At 40.0% G+C, this 25,519-nt stretch overlaps 1 protein-coding gene across 4 annotated transcripts in view; it reads right to left on the reverse strand.

The window, feature by feature from the left end:
• Nucleotides 1–25,519, reverse strand: part of PAK1 (p21 (RAC1) activated kinase 1) — a 196,524-nt gene that overhangs the window by 28,741 nt on the left and 142,264 nt on the right. For all 4 annotated transcript variants that reach the window (XM_051850720.3, XM_051850728.3, XM_051850733.3 and 1 more), the window contains exons 6-9: nt 11,351–11,467; nt 7,967–8,141; nt 5,844–5,907; nt 268–316 (exon numbers count right to left, since the gene is read on the reverse strand). In XM_051850720.3, coding sequence (XP_051706680.1) covers nt 268–316; nt 5,844–5,907; nt 7,967–8,141; nt 11,351–11,467 — 405 coding nt within the window. The remainder of the gene's footprint in view (nt 1–267; nt 317–5,843; nt 5,908–7,966; nt 8,142–11,350; nt 11,468–25,519) is intronic.

The following is a 25,519-nucleotide window of genomic DNA, read 5'->3' on the forward strand; positions in this document are numbered from 1 at the left end:
ATGCTACTAACTTAGTCCAAACTATCATCTCTCACCCAGAATTATACAGTAACCTCCTGACTCACGCAGTCCACTCTTAACCTCCTTCAATATATTCTCTATATTATCGCTGCAGTAAATTCTCCAAAATCTATTGGTCTAGTATTTGGTTATAGTCTGGTATAGTAAGAAACCAGAAGTGCCCCCAAATGAGCTAAGAACTAAAACTTGACCCCAAATAAAAACAAACAATAGAATGGAAGAAAGAAACAGTTGGTAGATACTTACCTCCTGTCCTGTGGCTACATCCATTGCAGTGTATACGGTGCCTGAAGCACTGAACAACAAGTGTGGCAGAGAGAGGGGGGAAAAAAACACAAATGTTACAGAAATGATAGTTGTTAAATACAGCTCTACACACAATTTGACTACGTAAGTGTTAATAACAATAACACCAAAAGTGATCTTCCCCACGGAAGCCTTCCCACTCCCATACTTGAGGAGCAGTAGTGGTAGTAAAGAAAATACAGACTCTAGAGGTGAGCTGACCTGAATTCCAATCTAGAATTTCTATCTAGTACCTACCAGCTATATGATCTTGAACAAGTTATTTAACTTCTCTGAGCTTCAGTTTCCTCATTTGTGAACACAACAGTAAATAAAATATTTGGAATCAATTAGTTTATGTGAAGCACTTAGCCAAGTGCCTAAAATATAACAGGTGTTCAATATGTGCTAGTTTCCTGTTCCTGCTTGCTTCTCTCCTCTCCTTTCCTTCACCACCCATGGCAAGTTGTTTTAATTTCTTGTGCCTTCAAACTCTTCATCTGCAAACAGGGTTAAGATCAGATCTGTGATTTTTAAAATAATTTTAACTTAGAGTCTTACAAACACTTTGCCATTCATTCATCCATTCATTCTTTTTCCTTATGTTTTGTGTTAAAGGGAGTATTATATCTGATTTACACATGAAGAAATCTTTGTTAATGTAATTTATTTATTCATTCAGACATTTATTATGTGCCAACTTATCCTAAGGAGAGAAATGCCTGTGACTTAGGAAGTTCCCTACTAAATAAGTCTTTTGCTTCCAAATCCTTCGGTCTTCCACATTCTAACCCTGTTTAACGTATGAATTGCTAGTAAAATTGGAGAAATCATGTGCCTCAAAAATGAAAATAAGATAGTTTATATATATATCTATATATAAATATAATATATATATATAATATATATATATATAATATATAAATATATATATAAACTATCTTATATATATAACTATATATATATATGTATACATATATATACATAATTTTTCATACTTTAAATTTTAATATTCACATTATATACACTATTGTAAAGATAGCCTACGAGGTTGCTGTTAACCTTCTCTACATGGACTCTGTTCTATCACATTGCTCAATGTTAAAAACACGTAAATTTTAATTTTGGTATAATACAGAAAACACGTCATCTTTATACCAGAATGTGAAATTCTTTTCACATCTGGATAGTTGACAAATTTCTAAAATTAAGCATTTTGTAGTATATATCAAACAACTGCATACTGTATTCACTCTAAAAATGTTGAGATTAAAACCTATCCTGGGGCCAGCGCCATGGCTCACTAGGCTAATCCTCCGCCTTGCGGCGCCGGCACACTGGGTTCTAGTCCCAGTTGGGGCGCCGGATTCTGTCCTTGTTGCCCCTCTTCCAGGCCAGCTCTCTGCTGTGGCCAGGGAGTGCAGTGGAGGATGGCCCAAGTGCTTGGGCCCTGCACCCCATGGGAGACCAGGGTAAGTAACTGGCTCCTGCCATTGGATCAGTGCGGTGCACCGGCCGCGGCAGCCATTGGAGGGTGAACCAGCGGCAAAAGGAAGACCTTTCTCTCTGTCTCTCTCTCTCACTGTCCACTCTGCCTGTCAAAAAAAAAAAAACAAACCTATCCTGGGTGGGAGAGAGAGGGATTAGATTTGTGACTTTTTCAGTGAGGGGTCAGGGTTGAGGAGAAAGGGGGGAGAATTTCAGAATGAGGTGGAAAAGATGCCCTATTATGTTTGTATTTATATGAACTTCTGGAGTGCCAGTAATGTTCCCTTTCTTAATGTGAGAACTGTGACATGGGTGTTTCACCTTTTGAAAATTCATTGAGTTGTAACAGTAATGCATTTTCATGCCATTAAAATCTACATTAAAAACCATGAGTACTAAAAAACTACAAATCATAAGAAAAAACACACTGAAGAATCTAAAACAATGTAAAACAATGTCAAAGTACCTTTCCCACTCTGATATTACAGGATCCCAAGACACTTTAAAACAGTGTTTTTTAATCATTTTTTTCTGTCAAGAAGACATGTGAGTTTTGTTTTGTTGTTGTTGTTGTTGTTGTTGTTTTGACAGGCAGAGTGGACAGTGAGAGAGAGAGACAGAGAGAAAGGTCTTCCTTTGACGTTGGTTCACCCTCCAATGGCTGCCGTGGCCGGCACGCTGTGGCCGGCGCACCACGCTGATCCGATGGCAGGAGCCAGGTACTTATCCTGGTCTCCCATGGGGTGCAGGGCCCAAGCACTTGGGCCATCCTCCACTGCACTCCCTGGCCACAGCAGAGAGCTGGCCTGGAAGAGGGGCAACCAGGACAGAATCCGGCACCCCAACCGGGACTAGAACCCAATGTGTCGGCGCCGCAAGGCGGAGGATTAGCCTAGTGAGTCGCAGCACCGGCCGACATGTGGGTTTTATTTTCTATAGTTTGTATTATGAAACAGGCTTTTAGTTTTCACCTTTTCAAATACATATGCTCCCAGAAAATCTGATACTAGAAGTAACCACTACTTCTTCCCCATCCTCAAGATAAGAAAAATCTCACTACACATACATATGTGCCTGCATGTATGTAAACACTTCTTTACACTTACAGATTCAAGGAGGGATGCTAGAAAAAATGCTAGGAAAATAATCATGTCAATTCAAAATAATTAAAATCTTCATTTTATTTTATTTTTTAAAAGATTTACTTTTTTATTTAAAAGGCAGAGTTAGAGAGAGGCAGAAAGAGAGAGAGAGAGAGAGAGAGAGGTCTTCCATTCACTGGTTCTCTCCCCAGATGGCCACAGCAGCCAGAGCTGCACCAATCTGAGGCCATTAGTCGAGAGCTTCTTCTGGATCTCCCATGCGGATGCAGGGACCCAAGGACTTGGGCCATCATCAACTGCTTTTCCAGGCCACAGCAGAGAGCTGGATTGGAAGTGGAGCAGTTGGGACTTCAATTGGTGCCCACACAAAATGTCGGCACTGCAGGCGTGGCTTCATCCACTATAACACAGCACTGGCCCCAAAATCCTCACTTTATAACTATAATAATTAATCCTGAATTTTTGTAGGGGAGTAATTTACAACATATATCTATAAATGTATAAGCCATATGTCAAATATATATGGTGCAATTTGCAAAAATTGTACTGTTATCAATTCATAACATTGTGGGAACTGGTGCTGTGCATAGCAGGTAAAGCCACTGCCTTCTGATGCCTGCATCCCATATGGGCAATGGTTCTCAGCTGCCCCACTTTCAATCCAGCTCCCTACTAATGGCCTGCAAAAAGCAGCACAAGAAGGCCCAAGTCCTCGGGTTTGTGCATCCACAGAGGAGACCTAAAGAAGTTCCTGGCTTCTGATCAGCCCAGATCCAGCCGTTGTGGCTATTTGGGGAATGAACTAGCGGATGGAAGATCTCTCACTCACTCTCTCTGTAACTCAGCCTTTCAAATAAATAAATCTTAAAAAAACAAATCATGTGGAATTTATATTTTTTAAAGTATTAAATGTTGAAACAGCATAGGTACATACAAATATTTCATTGTTCCTCTACCACTAAGAGATCTGTCAAGTAAACAAGGAAAGAACATTTTGCAGATGTTGTCAACTTAGAGGTCTTATACATCTGTGATGTTCTTTAAAGTCAGAAGTTTTAGAGGGGAAGGTTCCTCAGTCTGCAACCCCAATTCCTTAAATTTAGAAATGAAGTAATTCAGGTTCAGAGCAGGGACTTATCTTGCCCATACTTGTCCAAGGACCTTTCTACTACATTATTAATATCTCAATTTAACAACCTGAAGGAAATGCCATCCACATTACTCTGTGGTGAGCAAAAGAATTTTCTGTCAAGGTGGTAACTACTTTATACCAGTTTAGACTCACAAAAGCCTACTTCAGTAGGAAAAATATTGAAACCAGGAAAAAATAAGATCCATCCAAAGCCAGATTTGTTTTGAGAATTAAACAATAGATGCAAATAACAAATGTAATCTGGAGAATTATGTACAAATACAATGTCCCTATATTATGCAAGCCTTTCTTATTTTCAGAAGTTCTTGGTTGCATAAGAAAGAAAATTGAAACAGAAAATGTCAATGATTTCATTAGTAATAATGCTTTCACCTAACACTGACAATCTACTTACATGCCAGGCTTTTATATATTTTTCAATTTCTTTTTAATTTTAGCTCTTTTGGCAGGTTTGTAGAGATTTTGTTTTCAGGCAGCTGGCACTGTGCCTAGTGGGTAAAGCTGCCGCCTGCAGCATCCCTTATAGGTGCCAGTTTGAGTCCCAGCTGCTCCACTTCCAATCCAGCTCCCTGCCAATGTGCCTGGGAAAGCAGTAAAAGATGGCCCAAGTCCTCAGGCCCCTGCACCTGCATGGGAGACCCAGGAGAAGCTCTTGGCTCCTGGCTTCGGATCAGCGCAGGTCTGACCATTGTGGCCATGATGGAAGACTTCTCTCTCTCTCTTTGCCTCTAACTCTGCCTTTCAAATAAATAAATCTTTTAAAAAAGAGAGAAATCTTGTTTTCATTTTTACACAGAGATATAACTTGCCTAAAGTAATGTGCACAAATTTTAAGTACATAGTTTGGTAGTTTCTTACATTATGTGTTAACCACCAAGGTCATCCCTGAACGTCCCCTCATGCCTTTCTCCACTCAAATCTTCCTCCAAGAATCAACCACTATTCTAAGTTCCACTACTATATATATGAGGGGACTTCACACAGTTTGTAGAAAAATGGAATTAAAAAAGCACGTGAATTTTGATACAAAAAAAAGTTGAAACCATGCATAATTTTTCATAATATCCATTTCTACAAATATTCTGAGTCCCCCTTATGTATTGTCTGCTTTTGGACTTCATATAAAAAGAATCATAGAGTATATTATGCTCTTGTATGTCTGACTTCTTTTGCTCAAAATACTGGCGAAACACATTAAAAGATTCCTCATAGTATATTATAATTCTTTGTTTACCTGTGTTATCTCTTTCTATCAATTTGAGGCCCTTGAAGGCACATTGTGTCTGAATAACAGTGGCTCACACAAAATAAGAATTCAGCTAATTTTTGCCAAGTTCAGTTTTCTGAGGGCAGAATATAAGAAACAGAGAAGGAACCAGAGAGTAGGAGTCATTAATTCTGGCATCTACCTAGAAAAATAAGTCCCATTACACCACCATAAGCATCTTTAATTTAAGTCTTTCCTTTTGTGTAAATGCTGGTAAGGGCAAGCAAAATTTCTCTGGAAAAGCAGAGTTGTAATTTGGCAAGTGGTTTTGGGGCTAAGAAAACAAGTGGTTCTCTTACTATCACTGCAGGGATATTTTTAGCAACATGGTCAGCTAATGGCACATCTCTCATATTATGCATAATTCTGCCAAACCTGAAGTCAGCCTAATATAATGCCCCCACATGGGTGAGGAATGAGGCAGGAAAAGAGGAATAAGGTTTATGAGAGTCAGAACAAAAGCAAAGACATAAATGCTAGCAGACACAATTCATTTCTCCAAGGAAAGAAAATGCCCCCTACTAACCCTTGTCCAATCTTCTCAAACCGAGTATATTTCTTCTTAGGATCGCCCACACTCACTATGCTTCCTTTGAAAGAAACAGAGACCATGAGTCACTTTCTCCCAGATCAAAATACAAAACAGGCCCCATGTTCCCCCAATCCCTGAAATTGGCAACGATTAAAGAATTACCTCCATCACACCTAAAAGCATACTAGGTATGTTCCTTAGTTTGCTCCCTCAATAGGTTGCGATCTTAAATTGCATCTCTTTTACTGCTATTATCCAAAATAATCTATTATATTTCCAATAGCCTACAAGCCATTCATTCCCTTTTTAATTCATTCATTCCATAAACATTTCCTCTTTTCATATACTCATTTACTATGTACCAAGCCAGCTGCTGAGTGCTAGGAATAAAGAGATAAATAAGACACAGTTAAGCAGTCCATGCTCTCAAGGAGCTCAATCTCATGAGACAGAAGAGTAAGCATGAAGTCCCATGAAAATATAGTTACTGCAAAGGTGTAGAAAAAGTAAATAAATAAATAAATAAATAATGACTACAAAAACCTCCAGGCTGCAGAGGCTTCAAAAAGGTGGTGTGGTACATGGGCTGATTTTTACAGGATAAGCAGAGGTTAGCCAGAGAGAAAAAGTAAAAAGAGGCTTACAGCAGGGAATACTTCAAGTGCAAAGACACAGATATAGGAGAGGGCATGCTGGCTTTCATAATTTGCATTCTAGAGAAGGGGAATTGAGGCTCAGAGAAGAGAAGACATTTATCCAAGGTTACACAGCAAATTGTTGTCAGAGCTAAGATTAGGAGTCTGGTTTTTAGTGTTTTAGTCCAATGTACTTTCCACTAATGCCAATCACTAGGATATGGTACTTTACACATGTATTCTCTCATTGTATTTACAAATGAATCAGGTATTTAAACGAAGAAAAAAGCAAACTCAGAGCATAGAAGAAAAATAATTATTCAAGACAAGAAAGTGGCAGGGTTGCAGCTTCAGCCCAAGTATCCTAACTCCCAGGCCAGTCTGCTTTTCATAATTCTGAGAATCATTATTTAGAAACTCATTTAGACAATATATAGGAGTAAACAGATGACTAGGTGAGTAGCTTTTTTTTATCATTGCACAAGGAGTCCAGGCAAGAACAGTTTTTAAGAGTGAAATTGTTTTTTGGGAGAAGTAGAGAACTGCTCATGTAGACAGCAGAAAACTTGGTTTCAGAAAGAAATGCTAGTTTGCAGAGCTAGCCAAAATGGTCACATCAAATCCTTAGCAGTAAGTAGGTACAGTGAATAAATCCAAAGACTTTGTGATGTAATTTTTCCTAAGTCTGAAGATCAACCTAGTCCTTCCTTCTAATATAATCCTCCTTTAGTTCACTGAACTATGAAAACAAGATGCCCTAAGAAACTCCCATTTTGAGATGCTCAAGTTGTCAGATAGGAGTTTCCACCTGACAGCAACAGGCAGTATACTATGCTTACAGGAATACAAGTTGGGGTTCTAACCTCAGCCCTGTTATTTTTCTAGCTGTATGACTTCAGGCAAGACTTTCATTTTCTCTGGGCCTCAAACACTGTAACTGGAACAGAGACCATAATGCCTGTCTTCACAGGGTTAATATGAAAATTAAATGAAAAAAAAAATCTTACTTGTGATTTGGTACATTTGGTTCACAATACATTAGTTTCTTTTCCCTTTTTCTACAACCAAGATGGCAGATCTGCCATTCTCTATTCAATGACAAACATCAATTACCAATTACAGCACTCTTTTCTACCACATATAGTCAGGCCCTGGTATTTTGGAACAGAACATTCTAGACTATTCACAAGATAAAAAGATACTTGTCATCTTCATAACCCATGTGTGGGGGGAAGGGAGGTCTTACCCTCAAAATTGGCTATCTACCCATCCTCTCTACTATTATCCCCACCCTAACAGCACTCAACATGGACTGGTGAGGCAGGAATGGAAGTGCTGCAGGGTTTGTAGCTAAGGTGCTAAGCATGGTCAGCCATTCACATGGTCCAAGCTTAGAAGTGGGATCTTTAGAGCGGGGAACACCATCTCTGTATTTGACCAGCCACAGCCCAGTGAAGGTTCAGAAAACTACAAAGTGCTTACGTAATTTCTCCAAGATCTCCTCATCAGACATTTTAGGCTTCTTCTTCTGCTTTTCAGTATTCCGGGTCAAAGCATCCGGTGGAGTGGTATTATTCTCAGTAGGTGAAATGGGAGATGTAGCCACATCCCGAGTTGGGGTAACAGGCAGTGGTTCAATCACAGAACGTGTGTATACCTGTATTGTTAGTGCAAAATTTTGGCAAGGCCAGACTTTGTTAACATAGATGTAGGGTCAGAACATCCATATTACAAATCCCAATAAACTTCCTTTAATTTAGGTCAAAATCTGTTTTATTCCTCCTCTGTGCCCAGGTTCATTCTCTCTGAGTGAAATGGCCTTCCATTTCTCACAGTATACAACAGGGGTTAGTGAGAATTTCAGCAAAGAAGATATTCAATAAGGGCTAGGAAACTCTCAAAAGAAATAATTTAAAGTAGAATCTATCACTAGATGAGACTTTTCATTTGTAACATTCTATGCTTCCCCAAACTGAAATGAATATCCTCTATTCCCATAGCACTTTGTACTGCTAATATACACTTAAGACAGCTATCTTCTATTGAGTTACTCCTTTAAACACTGACCCTTGCAGAGAGAGAACTGCTCCTGTTCTTCAAGAAACAGTAGGATACAGTGATGATTACTATTTTTTAATCTGAGAGGCAGAGATACAGACAGAGGGAAACACATATAGACAGAGCTCTCCTTTATTCATTCACTCCCAAAATACCATCAATGTCAGAGAGTTAGCAGAGGCTCAATTCTTGAACAATCACTGCTGCCTTCCAGGGTCTTCATTAACAGGAAACTGGAACTGGGAGAAGATCTGGGACTCAAACCAGGTACCCCAATATGGAATCCAAGCATCCCAACTGGCAGATTAGCACCTAGGACCAACAACAAACCTAGGTGTAGTGATTTAAAACTCAGATTCCAGAACCTGATTGGCCTGGCTTAAATCTCAACTCTTAATCTTATCATCTGCATGACTTTTGTCAGGTCACTTAACTTTTCTGTGCTTTAGTTTCTCCATTTGTAAAATTATGACAAAAATAATGCCTATCTTATGGGGTTGCAGGAATATACTGATTAATATGTACGAGGGGCAGGCAATTGTTTTAGCTGAGACAACCTTGTGTCATATTGGAATATGTGGGCTCAATACCCAACTGAGGCTCCTCATTTCAGCTTCCTGCTAATGCAGACCCCGGGAGACAGCAGTGATGGTACAGATAACCAGATTCCTGCCACCCACACGGAGACCTGGATTGAGTTCCTGGCTCCCAGCTTCGATGGTGGCCCACGCCTGACAGCTGTGGGCTTTTGGAGAATTAAACAGTGGGTGGGAGCTCTATCTATCTATCTATCTATGTCTCTCTGCTCTCAAATAAAATGTGTGTGTCTGTATGTAGAGAAAAATTAGACTCATGCCCAATAGATATTACATACTCAAATTTTAGCTTTAAGAAACATTATATATTCTATTCATTCACTTTACATTTACTACTCTTTGCTTATCCTGTGTAAAATGCTGCCCCATACTCTTATTCTTGTGAGGGAAGTAAAAAAGTCACAATCACAAGGCAAAAAGGGAATTTCTAAGAAATGAGCAAACTATTTACTGCTGAGGTTCAGAAATGAACTTACATTATACTTCCTTTCCCCACTAGAAAATGCTTCAAATTATTTATCAGATTCTATCACAAAAAATATCAGAAGTATCTTTTGGATATTTTCATGTTCTATGAGAACAGGAAATGTATGTTACTCATGCCTGAGTTCCTCCCTCTAACCACTGAAAGCAAGCATTCACATCAATGTTTGATGGAATCAATGAATAAATAAATGGATCCTTCAGCTGGGTCTTAAAGGATGGATTAGCTTTTAATAGATGGAAGTGGGAGAGAACTTTCCATGTGGTGAGAACAAGTCAAGACACTGAGATCAGAGACCATGACTTCTTTCCTGACTACTCTAGCATAATGACTTCTTACTTTTCTATTCTTTATCTGTAGAAAAACTGTATCTTAGGAACTTAAACCTACACTTTCCTACCTCTTCCCTTCTTTCTCCTGATGGATACTTGTGGACAGAAACCCTGCTTTCTCCTCTACTAGTCTCCTTCTCTGGCTTCCAACACAGGTCTGAACACACAAAAACGCCACTGTGCTGTGGTGGAAAGCAATGTGGACTTACAGTCTTATCACCTGCTTTCAAATCCTTGCTCTTCTGCTTACTAAGAGACTCTGGGTAGATCAATTGACCCTCCAAATCTCAGCTGCTTCTTCTATAAACTAGGAATTAGCAATACTTCTTAAGAAAGGAATACTATGAAGAGCAAATTTATCAATCCATTTCATACTTACTGCCCTCTAATATCTGCCAAGAGCTATGTTAAACACTGAAAATACATATATATTTGGATTTCCGGTATTTTTGAGGAGCTCATAGTTTAGTGGGAAAAAATGTTTTAAGCGCACAGGTTTGCAAACCAAAGAAAGCTTTATCAATGTGAGATATTTTGACAAGCCAATTTTGCCTTAATGTGACTTTCTAATCTACAGAAAAGGAGATGCTTTCATCCTAAAAGGTCATTTAATTTCCCTGAATTTCTTCTACAGTATCACACAAAGTCATTCAACCAACTTCTGCTTGAACATCTCCCTTTATGCTTAACTCCAGAGGCAGTTATTTATTTATTTATTTTGGTATTATCACAGAGTTTAAATTATGAAGCTCTCATGACAATGAAAAGCCCAAAGAAACACTGATAACAGCATCATCATCTGCTGGTAGGTCAGTAAATCATGGGGACTTGACTGTACACAGTGAGGACAGAGGCACTGTGGCTATTCTTAGATGTAGGAACCTCAAAGGAAGTTAAATAGAAATCACTGCCACCATCCGGCATTAAAATGCACTCCTGATGTCCAGCACATTAATAGCACTAATGTATTTATAAATTCTGCTGGGTCTTTCAGTATTATGTTCTAAGAGACTGAATGCTGGACACTTAACAGAAGAAAAGATCTGTATCATGATAATTTATTGCTTCCCAGGAGAATGGTTTATGTCAGTCCTGAAGTAAGTAACATCAATTCTATCTGCAAAGAATAGGCTAAGCAACCAAGGACTGTAAAAGCATAAACATCAATTACCTTGGACAATTTGGGACTACCTGCAAGCCAATGATAAATACACCCCTTCTTGTCTTTTATCATATAGAAAGTACCTTTAGTGAAGGTGGTTCAGCAATTTCACCAGCTCCAATCTAAAAACCCTACCAGAATATTAAACTTGTAGGTCTCAGTACCAATTGCTCTCTCCCATTTCCCATACTAACAAATCACAAAGCTATGTAGGTCTTCTCCCCAGGGACTCACAGATTTTGTGTGCTCTGGACGTGGAGCAATCACTGGAGGTGGAGTAGCATCATCTTCATCATCTTCATCTTCTGAAACTGGTGGCACTGCAGGAGTCTCAGACACAGTCTTCACATTCTATATGCAGGGAAGAAAAGCCAGATTCATACAGTCTAGCTGACCTGCCACTTAAGCTGTCAGGATAGCGAATCCCCCAAAAGAACCCCCTCCTGACACCCCTCTGAAGCCTCCATTAGCCTCCAAGCTCTTCACCTTTGTGCAGACAGTCTTAAGAAGTTAATCACTGTCCTGTTTTCTTTTAGCCATCATTATCCAGTTGGTTCCTTGGGGTTTCTTTCTTCCACCCAAAGCCTAACTTGTGGAAGAAGAAACCAGTTTATAGCTTCTCTACCTGATTCCCTACAACCAAATCCCTGAAGACCAGCTCATTTAACTCTCCACACTGAACAGACAATACAATAAGAAATGTAGGGAAGGGCTCACCCATGTTTGGAATTTTTCAAAAGTTACCATTATAACTTCTTACTCCTTCCTGACATAGTAAACAGAAGTCTGAATTGGCTTTGGCCCTCTCTTTTTTCTCTTTTTACTAAAACTCCTAGACATATTATGTAATCAGGGGCACTTGCCTTAATTTCAAGATATAGAACTTCAGGGCCAGCGCTGCGGCTCACGAGGCTAATCCTCCACCTTGCGACGCCAGCACACCGGGTTCTAGTCCCAGTCGGGGCGCCGGATTCTGTCCCGGTTGCCCCTCTTCCAGGCCAGCTCTCTGCTGTGGCCAGGGAGTGCAGCGGAGGATGGCCCAAGTCCTTGGGCCCTGCACCCCATGGGAGACCAGGAGAAGCACCTGGCTCCTGCCATCGGATCAGCGCGGTGCGCCAGCCACAGCGGCCATTGGAGGGTGAACCAACGGCAAAGGAAGACCTTTCTCTCTGTCTCTCTCTCTCTCACTGTCCACTCTGCCTGTCAAAAAAATAAAAAAATAAAAAAAAAAGAACTTCAGGATCTGATGCCCAAAGAGGATAATGGGTTTTTCCCGGCTGGATGATATCTACTTCAGTTAGCTTCAGTCGTGTTCTGGAATGAACCTTACCAGCACCACTAATCAGATCTGCTTATAATAAGGAGCAACCTGATTTTCTGATAAAAACTATAACACAGCTGGGCCACAAGTGGTGGGTTTCAGGGCAAATCCATGCAGAAATAACATACTATTACTGTTTTTCACACAAATTCAAGAAATAAAGTGGCTTTAAAACACAATGCTTGAGCCGACAGTGTGGCATAGTGGCTAAAGCCATGGCCTGCAGTGCCAGCATCGCATATGGGTGCCAGTTCTTAGAGTTCAAGCAGCTTCAATTCCAATCCAGCTCTCTGCTATGGCCTGGGAAAGCACTGGAGTATGGCCCAAGTCCTTGGGCCCCTGGACCTGAGTGGGAGACCCAGAAGAAGGTCCTGGCTCCTGGCTTCAGATCGGCCCAGCTCGGCCGTCTCAGTCATTTGGGGAGTGAACCAGCAGATGAAAGACCTCTCTCTCTTTCTCTTTCTCTCTCTCTCTGCCTCTGCCTCTCTGTAACTCTGCTTTTCAAATAAATAAATAAGTCTTTTTTTAAAAAAAAAAAAAAGGCTTTTGACAGATATCAAATAATTCTATAAATTGATCAGTTATTTAAGAGAGACAGTAGGGCTCTTTAATTTGTACTGATACAATTCAATATTTTCAGAACAGCTATTTTGTGCTGACACCATGATTTATACTGTTGACAGGAAGGTACAAAGATGAAAAAGATGGCCCATGTCCAGTCATAGCTCACAGTCTAGCACAGGAGGCAGGTTGAGTTCCCTTCCTGCCAACCACCTCAGGTCTTCTGATGAGGAAAGCCGTGAGTCACAATGATGGGATAAAAATGGAAGAAAGGGAACACTAGATAGACCACAGCTAGTGTGGGAGAGCAGTTTTTACCACTTTTAACATTTGAACGTAAAAAAAAACTCACAGTCTCATAGATTCTAACAGGATCTCCAGTAAGGGTCTAACTTAAAACTTGACAATACCAGGCAAACAAGCAACCAGCTGTAAAGATCACAGGCAATGAATCTCTCTTCTACATCTGGAATTTTATCACTTAAAGATTTTGTTAAGGAAGAGGAGTGGTATAATTTGAGGAATGACTAAAGACACTTTCAATTCTAAAATTCAACAGAGATTCTTTTCCTGTCAAAGCATATGTATTTGGGGCCAGCACCATGGTGCAATAGGTTAATCCTCCACCTGCAGCACCGACATCCCAAAGAGGCGCCAGTTCTAGTCCCGGCTGCACCTCCTCCAATCCAGCTTCCTGCTGTGGCCTGGGAAAGCAGTAGAAGACAGCCCAAGTATTTGGGCTCTGCACCAGCGTGGGAGACCAGGAGGAGACACCTGGCTCCTGGCTTCGGATTGGCGCAGCTCCAGCCATTGTGGCCATCTGGGGAGTGAACCAACAGAAGGAAGACCTTTCTCTCTGTCTCCTTCTCACTCTCTGTGACTCTACCTCTCAAATAAATAAATATTTTTTTTTTTTTAAAAAAAGGCCGGCACCACAGCTCACTTGGCTAATCCTCCACCTGCAGCGCCAGCACACCAGGTTCTAGTCCCGCTTGGGGCGCCAGATTCTGTCCCGGTTGCTCCTCTTCCAGTCCAGCTCTCTGCTGTGGCCCGGGAAGGCAGTGGAGGATGGCCCAAGTGCTTGGGCCCTGCACCCGCATGGAAGACCAGGAGGAAGCACCTGGCTCCTGGCTTCAGATCAGCGCAGCGCGCCGCCTGTAGCAGCCATTAGGGGGGTGAACCAACGGAAAGGAAGACTTTTCTCTCTGTCTCTCTCTCACTGTCTAACTCTGCCTGTCAAAAATAAATAAATAAAAATAAAAAAGCATATATATTTGTATCTCTGCTCTACTTCCTTTCTCCCCACTATCTCTCTCAACAAAATTTAATTAGGACCCAAAATGGGAAACGAAGTTGACTCAGCAGCCTATTCATGATCAGGTGGTCCTGGGGCTGTCCTGATATATACTATAAACAAAAGGTCTGTTTGCTTTTTAAAACTGTACAGGGCCAGCCTATGGCATAGTGGGTTAAGCTGCTACCTGCATCCCATATGGGTGCCTCTCGGATGTACCACTTCCTACCCAGTTTCTTGTAATGGCCTGGGAAAGCAGCAAAGGATGGTCCAAGTGCTTGGGCCCTGGAACCCACATGGGAGGCTCAAATAAAGCCCCGGTTTCTGGCTTCAGCCTGGCCCAGCGCAGGCTGTTGTGGCCATTTGGGGAGTGAACCAGCATATGAAAGATTTCTCTCTCACTACAGGCAGAGACAGTGAGAGGAAGAGAGATACAGAGAAAGGTATTCCTTTTCCGCTGGTTCACCCCCCTAATGGCCACTACAGCCGCTGCTGCGCTGATCCGAAGCCAGGAGCCAGGTGCTTCCTCCTGGTCTCTCATGCGGGTGCAGGAACCCAAGCACTTGGGCCATCCTCCACTGCCTTCCTGGGCCACAGCAGAGAGCTGGACCGGAAGAGGAGCAACTGGGACAGAATCTGGTGCCCCAAGCAGGACTAGAACCCGGGGTGCCGGCGCCACAGGTGGAGGATTAGCCTACTGAGCCGTGTCGCAGGCCTTGCTCTTTTATTTACTCACTCACTCACTCACCCTCTCTCTCTCTGCCTCTCCTGGCTCCCTCTCTCTGTATAACTCTGTCTTTCAAATAAATGAAAAAAACTCAAAAACATTCTGTTTCTCACACATGAGAACTTTCAGCAGTGTTATTAACAGCTGTTAACATCAAGAGATTGGGTGTTCATCCAGATTTTTACTTCTTAATCCTGTGTCTTTGGGCTAAGCTACACCACTCTAAGCCTCACATTTCTTATCTATAAAATGGGGATAACAATAGCATCTCTCTGCCCATCCCAGAGGACCACTAAGAGGATGAAATAAAGTGATGTGGGTAAAAAACACTTTGAAAATAATAAAAAGCTAGAAAGATTTAAGGGATTGATTAAATTATTATTATATCTAATAAACATACACTTGTTTTAATCAAAAGTCAGACATTCCAATTCATCATACATCCATCCATTCATCTATTACCTATACACACATGCTGTGTACCAGGCTTTAAGCTATATTACAGAATAAAATAGATGAAGTCACTTCCTTAGCTAAATTTATTCTTAAATATTTTAATATTTTTGTTAGTATGATCATAAATGGAATTATTTTCTTAATTATCTTCTATCTTTCATTGTTAGTATATAAGGAGTGCTCAAAAAGTTCACAGGAAATGTGCATTAAAAAATATTCATGGGAATAGATTAAGATGATGGTTGTTATGCCCGTGCCCCTTACCAGAGTTCCTGGGTTCAAATTCTGGCTCTGGTTCCTGATACTAGCTTCCTACCAATACAGAATCTGGTAAGTTGCAATTGACGACTCAAGTGGTTGGGTCCCTGCCACCCATGTGGGAGATCTGGATTGAATTCCCTACCCACTACTTTGGCATGGCCTAGTCCTAGCTGTCACAAGCATTTAGGCAATGAGCCAATTATGATTGATTTTGATTAAAAACTCAACTTCAGATAAAACAGGGGCGGCTCTAACATTCTGGCTTGGGGCTGCTCCCATCTACTCTGCTCCCAGGACCTCCAGTGTATGGTGTTCCACCAGGCCAGTGCAAGCTCTAACTGTGTGGTCCAAGAGTGCTCACTTTCATTTGGAGCTGTGGGCAATACCCAGGCCCAGTGGCACTGTCAGATAACATAACTTCCAAAGGTGATGAGAGGGGAGGGCCAACTGCTTGGCTCTACTAGCCTCAAGTTGCAGTTACAAGTAAGATAAAAACATTGCTGGCTCAGGTGTTCATAGACACAGGACACTGTAAAGGTCCCTTGCAAGTCACACATGTCTGCCTGGGCATGCAAATAAAAAATTGAAAAGGACCCAGCAGAAATTAAGAGCTAAGATAGTCCTGAAAAGGGCATGAACAATGCATGTACATACCCACCTACACACAGACCGATCAGCATTAACAAGAACCCCTACTGACTTGAAGTTTTTGAACACAACTTCTGTTTAGTCATTGGCTGATCATTAAGCTATGAAAAACACAGGGGCAATCCCTGGAAAGCTAAGCTACAAAACTAAAATGGATTATTAAAAAACACAGGGCTGGGCATTGTGGTACAGTGGTTAAACACCGCTTAAGAAACTACATCCCATATCAAAGTGCCTGGGTTCAAGTCCCCAGTTCTACTTCTAATCCAGCTTCCTGCCAATGCACATCTTGGAAGCAGGGAGCAATGGCTCAAATACTTGGGTCCCTGTCACTCACATGGGAAACACACACTGAGTTCTGGGCTCTTGGCTTCAACACAGCACCAGCTGTTGCAAACACCTGGGGCATGAGCAAGTAAACGGAAGATCTTTTTCTGTTGCTCTGTGTTTCAAATAAGGGTAAATAAATAAAACTGAAAAACACAAATCACAGATTGGTAGAGACATTTTACAATTTTTTAAAAAGTCTATATATTTATTTGAAAGAGAGATCTTTTATCCGTTGGTAACCATACCCTCTCTCCCACAAGGGTTGCAGGAGCCACCATCCTCTGCCTTCCCAGGCACATCAGCAAGAAGCTGCATCAGAAGCAAAGCAGCTGATATCAGCACTCTGATATGGCAAGCCAGCATCCCAGGCAGTGGTTTAAACTGCTTCACCACAAAGCTGGTTCCTGATATTTTATAGACTTATCTCTAGTAAGTTAATATAAAACCAACAAGTAAACAAAAATGTAAACAACCTTCAAGGGAGAAAAATATCAATATCCAGTACTAGGAATAGAATTGTTATCAGAAATGTTGAGTTTCTAACAAGAAATTATAAGGCACACAAAGAAACAGGAAAAGTGTGACCCGTACTCAGCAGGGTGTGAGGGAGCAATCATCAGAAACATGAGAGTGCCTCTAGATGTTAGATTTAGAAAATACATATTTCAAATTACATATTATAAATATCTTCAAAAAACCATGTTTTAAAACTCATGAAAGACACTAAACCACAGACTCAAGAAGGAAATAGTACATTGAGGTAAGCATCTGGCCTAGCAGTTAAGATGCTGATTAGGATGTCAACAATCCATAGGAGAATGCCTGGGTTCAAGTCCAGCTTCCTGACTCTGGGAAGCAGCAGTGATGGCTCAAGTCTCAAGTTGTTGGGTCTCTACCATCCACATGGGAGACCCAGACTGAGTTCCTGGCTCCCAGCTTCAGACATTGTGGGCATTTGGGAAATGAACTAATAGACATGAGCTTCATCTGTCTGCCAGCCTGCCTTTCTCTAAATAAAGAAATAGAAAAAACTTATTTTAAAAAGAAATTATCCAATATAAAGAACAAAGAAAAAAATGAACAAAAATTAACAGAGAATTTAATAACTATGCAACATAAAGCATACAGAAGACTTCAAAAAGTTCCTGGAAAAACAGAATTAAAAGATAAGTTTATTTTGGTGTAAGAAATGTCAAGATCCATACATAGGTTTTTCATAATATGCATTTCCCATGAATTTTTTGAAGACTTCTTGTTTAGTGGCAATACCTGAAGGAGAAAAGGAAAAGGAACAGAAAAATATTAAGAAATGAAAATATTAAGAAATGAAAAAGTTTTCCAATTTTATGAAAAATATTAATCTATTGAACCAAGAACCTCAATAAATCCTTAATACAAAAATGTCACACCTAGACACATCATAGGCAGACAACTAAAAGCCAAAGTGAGTATCTTCAAAACAGTAAGAGGAAAGTGACATTATATACAAGAAAATTTTTAAAGAAGAAAAATTTCTAATCAGAAATTATAGAGGCAGAAAGTAGCAGGATGGCATATTCAAACAGCTGAAGTTTTAAACATTTGCCAATCAAGAAATCTAATTCAAAAATGAAGATGACGGGGCCGGTGTTGTGGTATAGCAGGTAAAGCCATCACCTGCAACATCAGCATCTCATATGGGCACTGGTTCGTGTCCTGGCTGCTCAAATTCTGATCCAGCTTCCTGCTGGTAGTCTGGGAAAGCAGTGGAAGATGACCCAACTGCTTGGGCCCTTGTACCCAGAAAAAGCTCCTGGCTTCAGTCTGGCCTGGCTTCAGACTGGCCCAGCCCCAGCCATTCCAACCATGTGGGGAGTAAATCAGCAGATAGAAGATCTCTCTCTCTTTCTCTTTCTCTTTCTCTTTCTCTTTCTCTGACTCTCCCTCTGTCTATAATTCTGCCTTTCAAATAAATAAAATAAAACTTTAAAAGACAAAGAAAAGAAGATGATGGGGTGGGAGTTTGACATAATGATGAAGACACCACTTGGACACCCATGTCACATATTGAAGGGCCTGGGTTTAAATCTACTCCTGATTCTAGCTTCCTGCTAATGGGAACCTGGTGAGGTAGCAGGTAGTTGGGTCCCTGCCACCAACACTGAAGACCTGGATTGAGTTCTCAGCTCCTGGCTTTGTCCTTTTGGGAACTGAATCACTGAATGGGAGCTCTCTATCTGTCCTCCTCTCTATCTCTCTGCCTTTCAAATGAATTTTGAAGATGAAATAAACACATTATATGGATAACACAGGAAGAATTTATTGCTAGCAGAACTGAATAAATACTAACAGGAGTACATCAGTCTGAATAGAAATAATACCAAATAACAACACAAATCCACAAGATTTTTTTCTAAAAAAAAGGAAATGATAAATATGTAGAGTAACATAAATGATTCTCTAAATACATGTTTTTAAATTTTTTTCATTTGCTTCTTTAAAAAACATAAGATTATACAAAGCAATAATTATTACACAGTATTGCTGGAGACAAAAAAGGATATCTTATAATGATAAAAAGATCAATTATTTCAGAATCTTACCAAAATAATTATGCCAATGGCACACACACACACACACACACACACACACCCCAGTTGTGCATATCACAAAAGATGACAGAATTGGGCCAGCGCCGCGGCTCGCTAGGCTAATCCTCCGCCTTGTGGCGCCGGCACACCGGGTTCTGTCCCAGTTGCCCCTCTTCCAGGCCAGCTCTCTGCTGTGGCCAGGGAGTGCAGTGGAGGATGGCCCAAGTACTTGGGCCCTGCATCCCATGGGAGACCAGGATAAGTACCTGGCTCCTGCCATCGGATCAGCGCGGTGCGCCGGCCGCAGCGCGCCAGCCACGGCGGCCATTGGAGGCTGAACCAACAGCAAAGGAAGACCTTTCTCTCTCTCTCTCTCTCTCTCTCTCTCTCTCACTGTCCACTCTGCCTGTCAAAAAAGAAAAAAAAAAAGATGACAGAATTGAAGGGAGGAAGGAACAACTCTACTAAAGGTTCTACTCAGGTGATGCTTTCACTGTTCTATGCTCAATAATTAACAGAACTAGAATGAAAACTAGCAAGGATATAGCAGATCCGAACAACACTGTCATTTAACTGGACTTAACTGACACATACAGAGCATTTCATCCAGTGTCTACAGTTACACATTCCTTTCAACCATACATGGATCACTCTCTAGGATATATTACATGGTAGGTGACAATATATATTTTAATAAATTTCAGAGGACTGAAATCACACAAAATATATATATTATTTGAAGACAGTGGAATTAAACTAGAGATCAACAGGAAAAACATTTTTCCAAAGAAAATAAGTAGATAGCCAGTAAGTGCACGACAAGATGGCTGACATCATTACCAACTGAAAACATGCAAATAAAACCACAATGAGACAACATTTCACACCCACTAAGATGACTATCATCAAAAGACAAACAACAAGAAGTATGAGCAGAGATGTGGAGAAACTGGCAACCTTATAATTGCAGGTGGGAATGTAAAATGATACAGACTCTGTGGAAAACAATCTGGCAGTTTCTCAAAGTTAATCATGAAGTTTGCTATGACCCAGCAATTGTAATCCTTAGGCACACACCCAAGAGAGATGTAAGCATACATCCACATAAAAATCGGCATATAAATGTTCAAAACATCATTATCCATGATAGCCAAAAAGTAGAAGCACCCAAGTACACATCAACTGATGAATAAACACACAAAATGCAGTATACCCATACAATGGAATATTGTTCAGACATAAAAAGGAGTGAAACACTGAAACATGCCATGACATGGATGAGCCCTGAAAGCAATATGCTAAGTAAAAGAAGGTACACAAAGAATACATGTTGTATGAGTCTATTTATATAAAATGCCCAGAAAAAGGTCAATTTATAGAGACAGAAAGCAGATTAGCAGTTTCCTAGGCTAAACATGAGGGTTTGAATGATCAGGAAAATGGTACAAGGAAACTTTTTGGGGTAAAGGTTATACAACTCTATAAATTTAATAAAATTGTTAAACTATACACTTATAATGGGTATCATGCTACATAAATCATACCTCAAAACAACAGTGTAAAAAATAAAGTTAAGGTGTTATAGGTAGGTAGTATAGTAGATTCTCATAAGTTTTAAATAATATAAAATATAGAAACACATAGAAAAAGGTGAATATTCCAGGAATTCTTGGTAAGGATGGCAGATTGAACAAACGTATCTTTTCCTGAAATTGGAAAAGAAAGGTCATTTAAAGTTTTTGTGGGTCATTATACCAACAAGGTTGGAGAGAACAGGAAAGGAAGAAAAAGCAGTTTCAAAAAAAAAAAAAAAAAGGCAGCAAAGTAGACAAATGAACAGCAATGAACTCCAGACTGAATCAGAAGCTGATTGTTTGCAAGACTGAAAAACAATGTATCTATCCAGCAGAATCCTCAAAATGGGGCAGGCATTTGGTGCAGAGTTTAAGGTGCCACTTAGGATGTCTATATCCTATTTTGGAGTAACTGGGTTCAAGTCCTGGCTCTGTTCCTAACTCCAGCTTCCTGCTAATGAGCATCCTGAGAGGCAACAAGTGATGGCTCAATTAGTTGGGTCCCTAACACCCACCCGGGAGAAACCTAGATTGAGTTACAAGCTCTTACTTTCAGCCTGGCCCATCCCTGGTTGTTATAGGCATCTGGAGAGTGAGTAGTAGATGAAATCTCTCTCTCCACTTCCAAATAAACAAAAATTCTCAAAAGGCTCAGGATTGACAGCACCCTGTATTGTCTCTGAAAATGGAAATGAAGTGGAGAAGTAGAGGAGGACATGAAGGGGTGCGTCCTTCAAAGTTACTTAAGATGAAGTTATATCTATAAATCTCTCTACTCTATAACACTGGGTGACTGCCCTCCCCTTCTATAGCTAAAAACTTGACGTTTATTCTCTACAGTGGTAAGAGAGAGGATTTCTGGATTAGGGATGCCACACACAGTTAAATATAAGGGTATCGTATCAAATTGAGTAATTAAGTGAATAGCTATATACTAAATGCTCAATGTTAAGACTTGTAGCCCTCTTCCCTTATTAGACTCTCCTAGAATACTGGTAGATAGACCATTCTTCTCTGGGTATGGCTGGAGTAACAGGACAGTTCTAAAGACAAAATAATAGTAGATTTCTCCAAATTGCCCACCTGGATTATCCTACAGTGACACAAACAAAAAGGCTAGATTATGGGAATGTTTGCACAACTCTATAAATTTATTACAATCACTGAATTTCATATTACTGATGAGTTTAAAATTTTAGTAAGCTTTTTAATACCGAAATCATAAATATGGTCAGACTTTCAAGGACTATCAAATATATAAGGAGCACTTATAACACAAAAGGAGAAACCAAAACAAATGGCAAACAGGACCACCTGGAATAAAATAAACCCAGCAGGAAGAAGAAAATATCCTAAGAAAGTCTACATTGATCTTCTCAGAAATAAGAGAAGATAACTTCTTTAAATTAAAAAAGCACTTGGAGGGGCCTGTGTTGTGCTGCAACCTACACGGGCAGAGGTTCAGGTCCTGGCTGCTCCACTTCCAATCCAGCTCCCTGCTAACGCTCCTGGAAAAAGCAGCAGAGGATGGTCCAAGTCCTTGGGCCCCTGTATCCAGGTGGGAGTCTCAAATGAAGCTCCTGGCTTTGGCTTGGCCCAGCCTCAGCCATTGCAGCCATTTGGGGAGTGAACCAGCCAATGGAAGATCTCTATCTTTGCCTCTCTCTTTGTAACTCTGCCTTTCAAATAAATAAAATAAATCTTTTTTTTAAAAAAAGGACTTGGAAATTAAACATGAGTACAGAAATGAAAAATTAAATTGATGGTCTGAAAGCTGAAACTGAGGCAATCTCCCCAAAATTTACAACAAAACTCAATACAAGGAAAATAGAGAAAATATAAAGGAATATGAAAAACTAGTCTAAGTGGTTCAAAATCCAAATAACAGGAGGTCCAGAAAGAGCCAACAAAGAAAACAGAGAAGGAATCACAATGAAATAATTCAAACTTTCCAGGTTAAAAGAGTTCACAAATATCTTTGCACTCTAAGTACATGAACATAAGGATATATTTATGAAATTTCAAAGCCAGAGCGACAAAAAAGTTCCTAAAATCCTTCTGAGTGAAAAATAGGTCATATATAGAGAAGCTAAAATAAAACCGCTTTGGTCTTAGTACTAAAAGCTAGATGACCAAAGTGCAGTGCTTTCAAATCCTAACGGAAAATTATTTCCAACCTAGAATTCTATAATCAGCCAAAATATTAGCCAAATACAATAGTAGAACAGAGAATCTCCCATTCTGGGATCTGAAAGATATTAAATACTTAACTTTTCATTTTTTTTCTGATAGCTACTAGAAGATGTGCTCCACCAAATGTAAAATCAAACCAAAAATAAGGAATGCATGGCATAGAGAAAACAGAATACAAACACAGATATGCAAAGGGATTGCCAAGACAATGGTGAAGGATGATTCCCAAGTGGCAGGCATTTAACACAAGGCTTTCAGTCCTATTTGACTTTTTAATACAATACCTGTATAAAAATTAAGTGAATATTTTAAAAATATTTAATATTTATTTGGAAATCAGATATATAGAGACAGAGGGAGAGGGACAGAGACAGAGGGAGAGATAGTTCTTTAGTTCTTCTACACACTGTGCACTCCTCAAGAGGCCATAATGGCAAGGGCTGAGTCAGCCCAAAGCCAAGAGCTTCATCTGGGTTCCAGGTGGATGGCAAAGACACAAGTGTTTGGGCCATCTTCCACTGCTTCTACCAGACCGTCAGCAGGAAGCTGCATCTTCCACTGCTTCTCGTCAGCAGGAAGCTGCATCAGAAGTGAATAGCCAGGACACAAACTGGCACACATATGGGATGCAAGTGTCATAGCAGCAGCTTTATCATCTAAGCAACAATGCAAGCCCCAAAATGCATATTCTTAATGACCACCAATCTCAGAGTTTATTATTGTGACATTTGGTAGTTAACCTTTCAGAGATGATCTTTGGGTGGTAAATCTTGATCTTTCACAGGTGTTCGTCTTGACTTTGAGTTTGAATGATAGTTTTAGTAGGTATAAAATTCTTGGTTCTAAGTAACTTTCCTCAAACCTCTGAAAATATTGCTCCTTTGTCCAGCTAATGCAATGTGTGATGCTAATGTTCCTTTGGACATTAGCTATATAATCCCCTTGGAAACTTTTAAAATTTTTCTCTTTATCTTTGGGTCTCTTTTCTATTATCTGAATCAGTCATTGATAGGTCTTTCACCTACTAAAGACTCATGCCTTTCTTTAGCTGAGGAGATTTCTCTTCCATTATGTTTTTATTTTTTCATTCTACATCCTCTATTCTCTAATTTTCTTTGATCTCCTTGATTATCCCTGTGTTTTCCCTTATTCACAAATTTTTCATAATTCTCTCTTTACTTAATCCTTTAATCCTTATGAATTTCTTATCATTTTAATTTTTTTATCTTGAAACATACAGCTTTTTTATTCTACCTTGAATATCTCTACTTCAAAAAAGTCAGAAATATAAAAAAATTTCTAAACACTATAATAGTAAAACACATTTTTAATTTCTAAAAATTCTTTTATCCTCTGATTGCTCTAACACCAGGGTGTTTTTGTGGGTACAACATCTATGGAATCTCTCTGAACATATCAGATTTTTAAAAGATCTCTCTTTCCGCATTTTCCCTCAGATCTGGAACAAGACAAGTGTGCCCAATTTTACTACTCCATTCAATTCACTACTGGAAGTTTTAGCAAGAGCATCTAGAGAGGAGAAAGAAATAGAGGACATCAAAATCGCAAAAGAGGAAGTCAAAATATCCATGTTTGCAGATGTCATGATGCTGTGCACTGAAAAACCTAACCATTCCGCTAAAACGGCTGTGCTGATAAACCAATTGAGTAAGGCTGCAGGATACAAAATAAACATACAAGAAATAGTAGTTTTAATCACTATGATAAACTCAGTGAAAGAGAAATCAAGAATGAAATCCCATTCAGAATAGACACCAGAAAAAATGAAAGATTTAAGTGCTGGTGCTGTGGCACACGAGGCTAAACCTCTACCTGTGGTGTCGGCAACCCGCATGGGCACCAATTCATGTCCCAGCTGCTCCTCTTCTGATCCAGCTCTCTGCTATGGCCTGGAAAAGCAGTAGAAGATGGCCCAGCTGGTTGGGGCTCTGCACCCAGGTGGGAAACCCGCAAGAAGTTCCTGGCTCTGGACTGACCCAGCTCTGCATTGCCACATTTGGAGAGTGAGGCAGCGAGTGGAAGACCTTTCTCTCTATCTCTCCCTCTCCCTGTCTGTAAGTCCATCTCTCAAATAAATTAAATATTTTTTAAAAATGAAATACTTAGGAATAAATTTACCCAAAGAATTGAAAGATCTCTACAATGAAAATCACAGAATCACAAAAGACCCAGAATAGCCAAAGAGATTCTAGACAGAAAATATTAAGCTAGAGGCATCATAATACCTGACTTCAAAGCACACTACAAATCTATGATAGTTAAAACAGAGTAATACTGGCACACCTAAATTTAACACCTGAGACTATGAATCTTCTAGAAGAAAATGTAGAAGGAACATTCCAAGACACTGAAGTAGGGAATGACTTCTTGGCCAAGACCTTCAGAGCACAGGCAACAAAAGCAAAACTAAACAAATGCGATCATATCAAACTCAGAAGCTTCTGCAC

This window comes from Oryctolagus cuniculus, chromosome 1 (assembly GCF_051225735.1).
Source record: "Oryctolagus cuniculus isolate XC-2025 breed Fujian yellow rabbit chromosome 1, ASM5122573v1, whole genome shotgun sequence".
Classification (NCBI taxonomy): Eukaryota; Metazoa; Chordata; class Mammalia; order Lagomorpha; family Leporidae; genus Oryctolagus; species Oryctolagus cuniculus.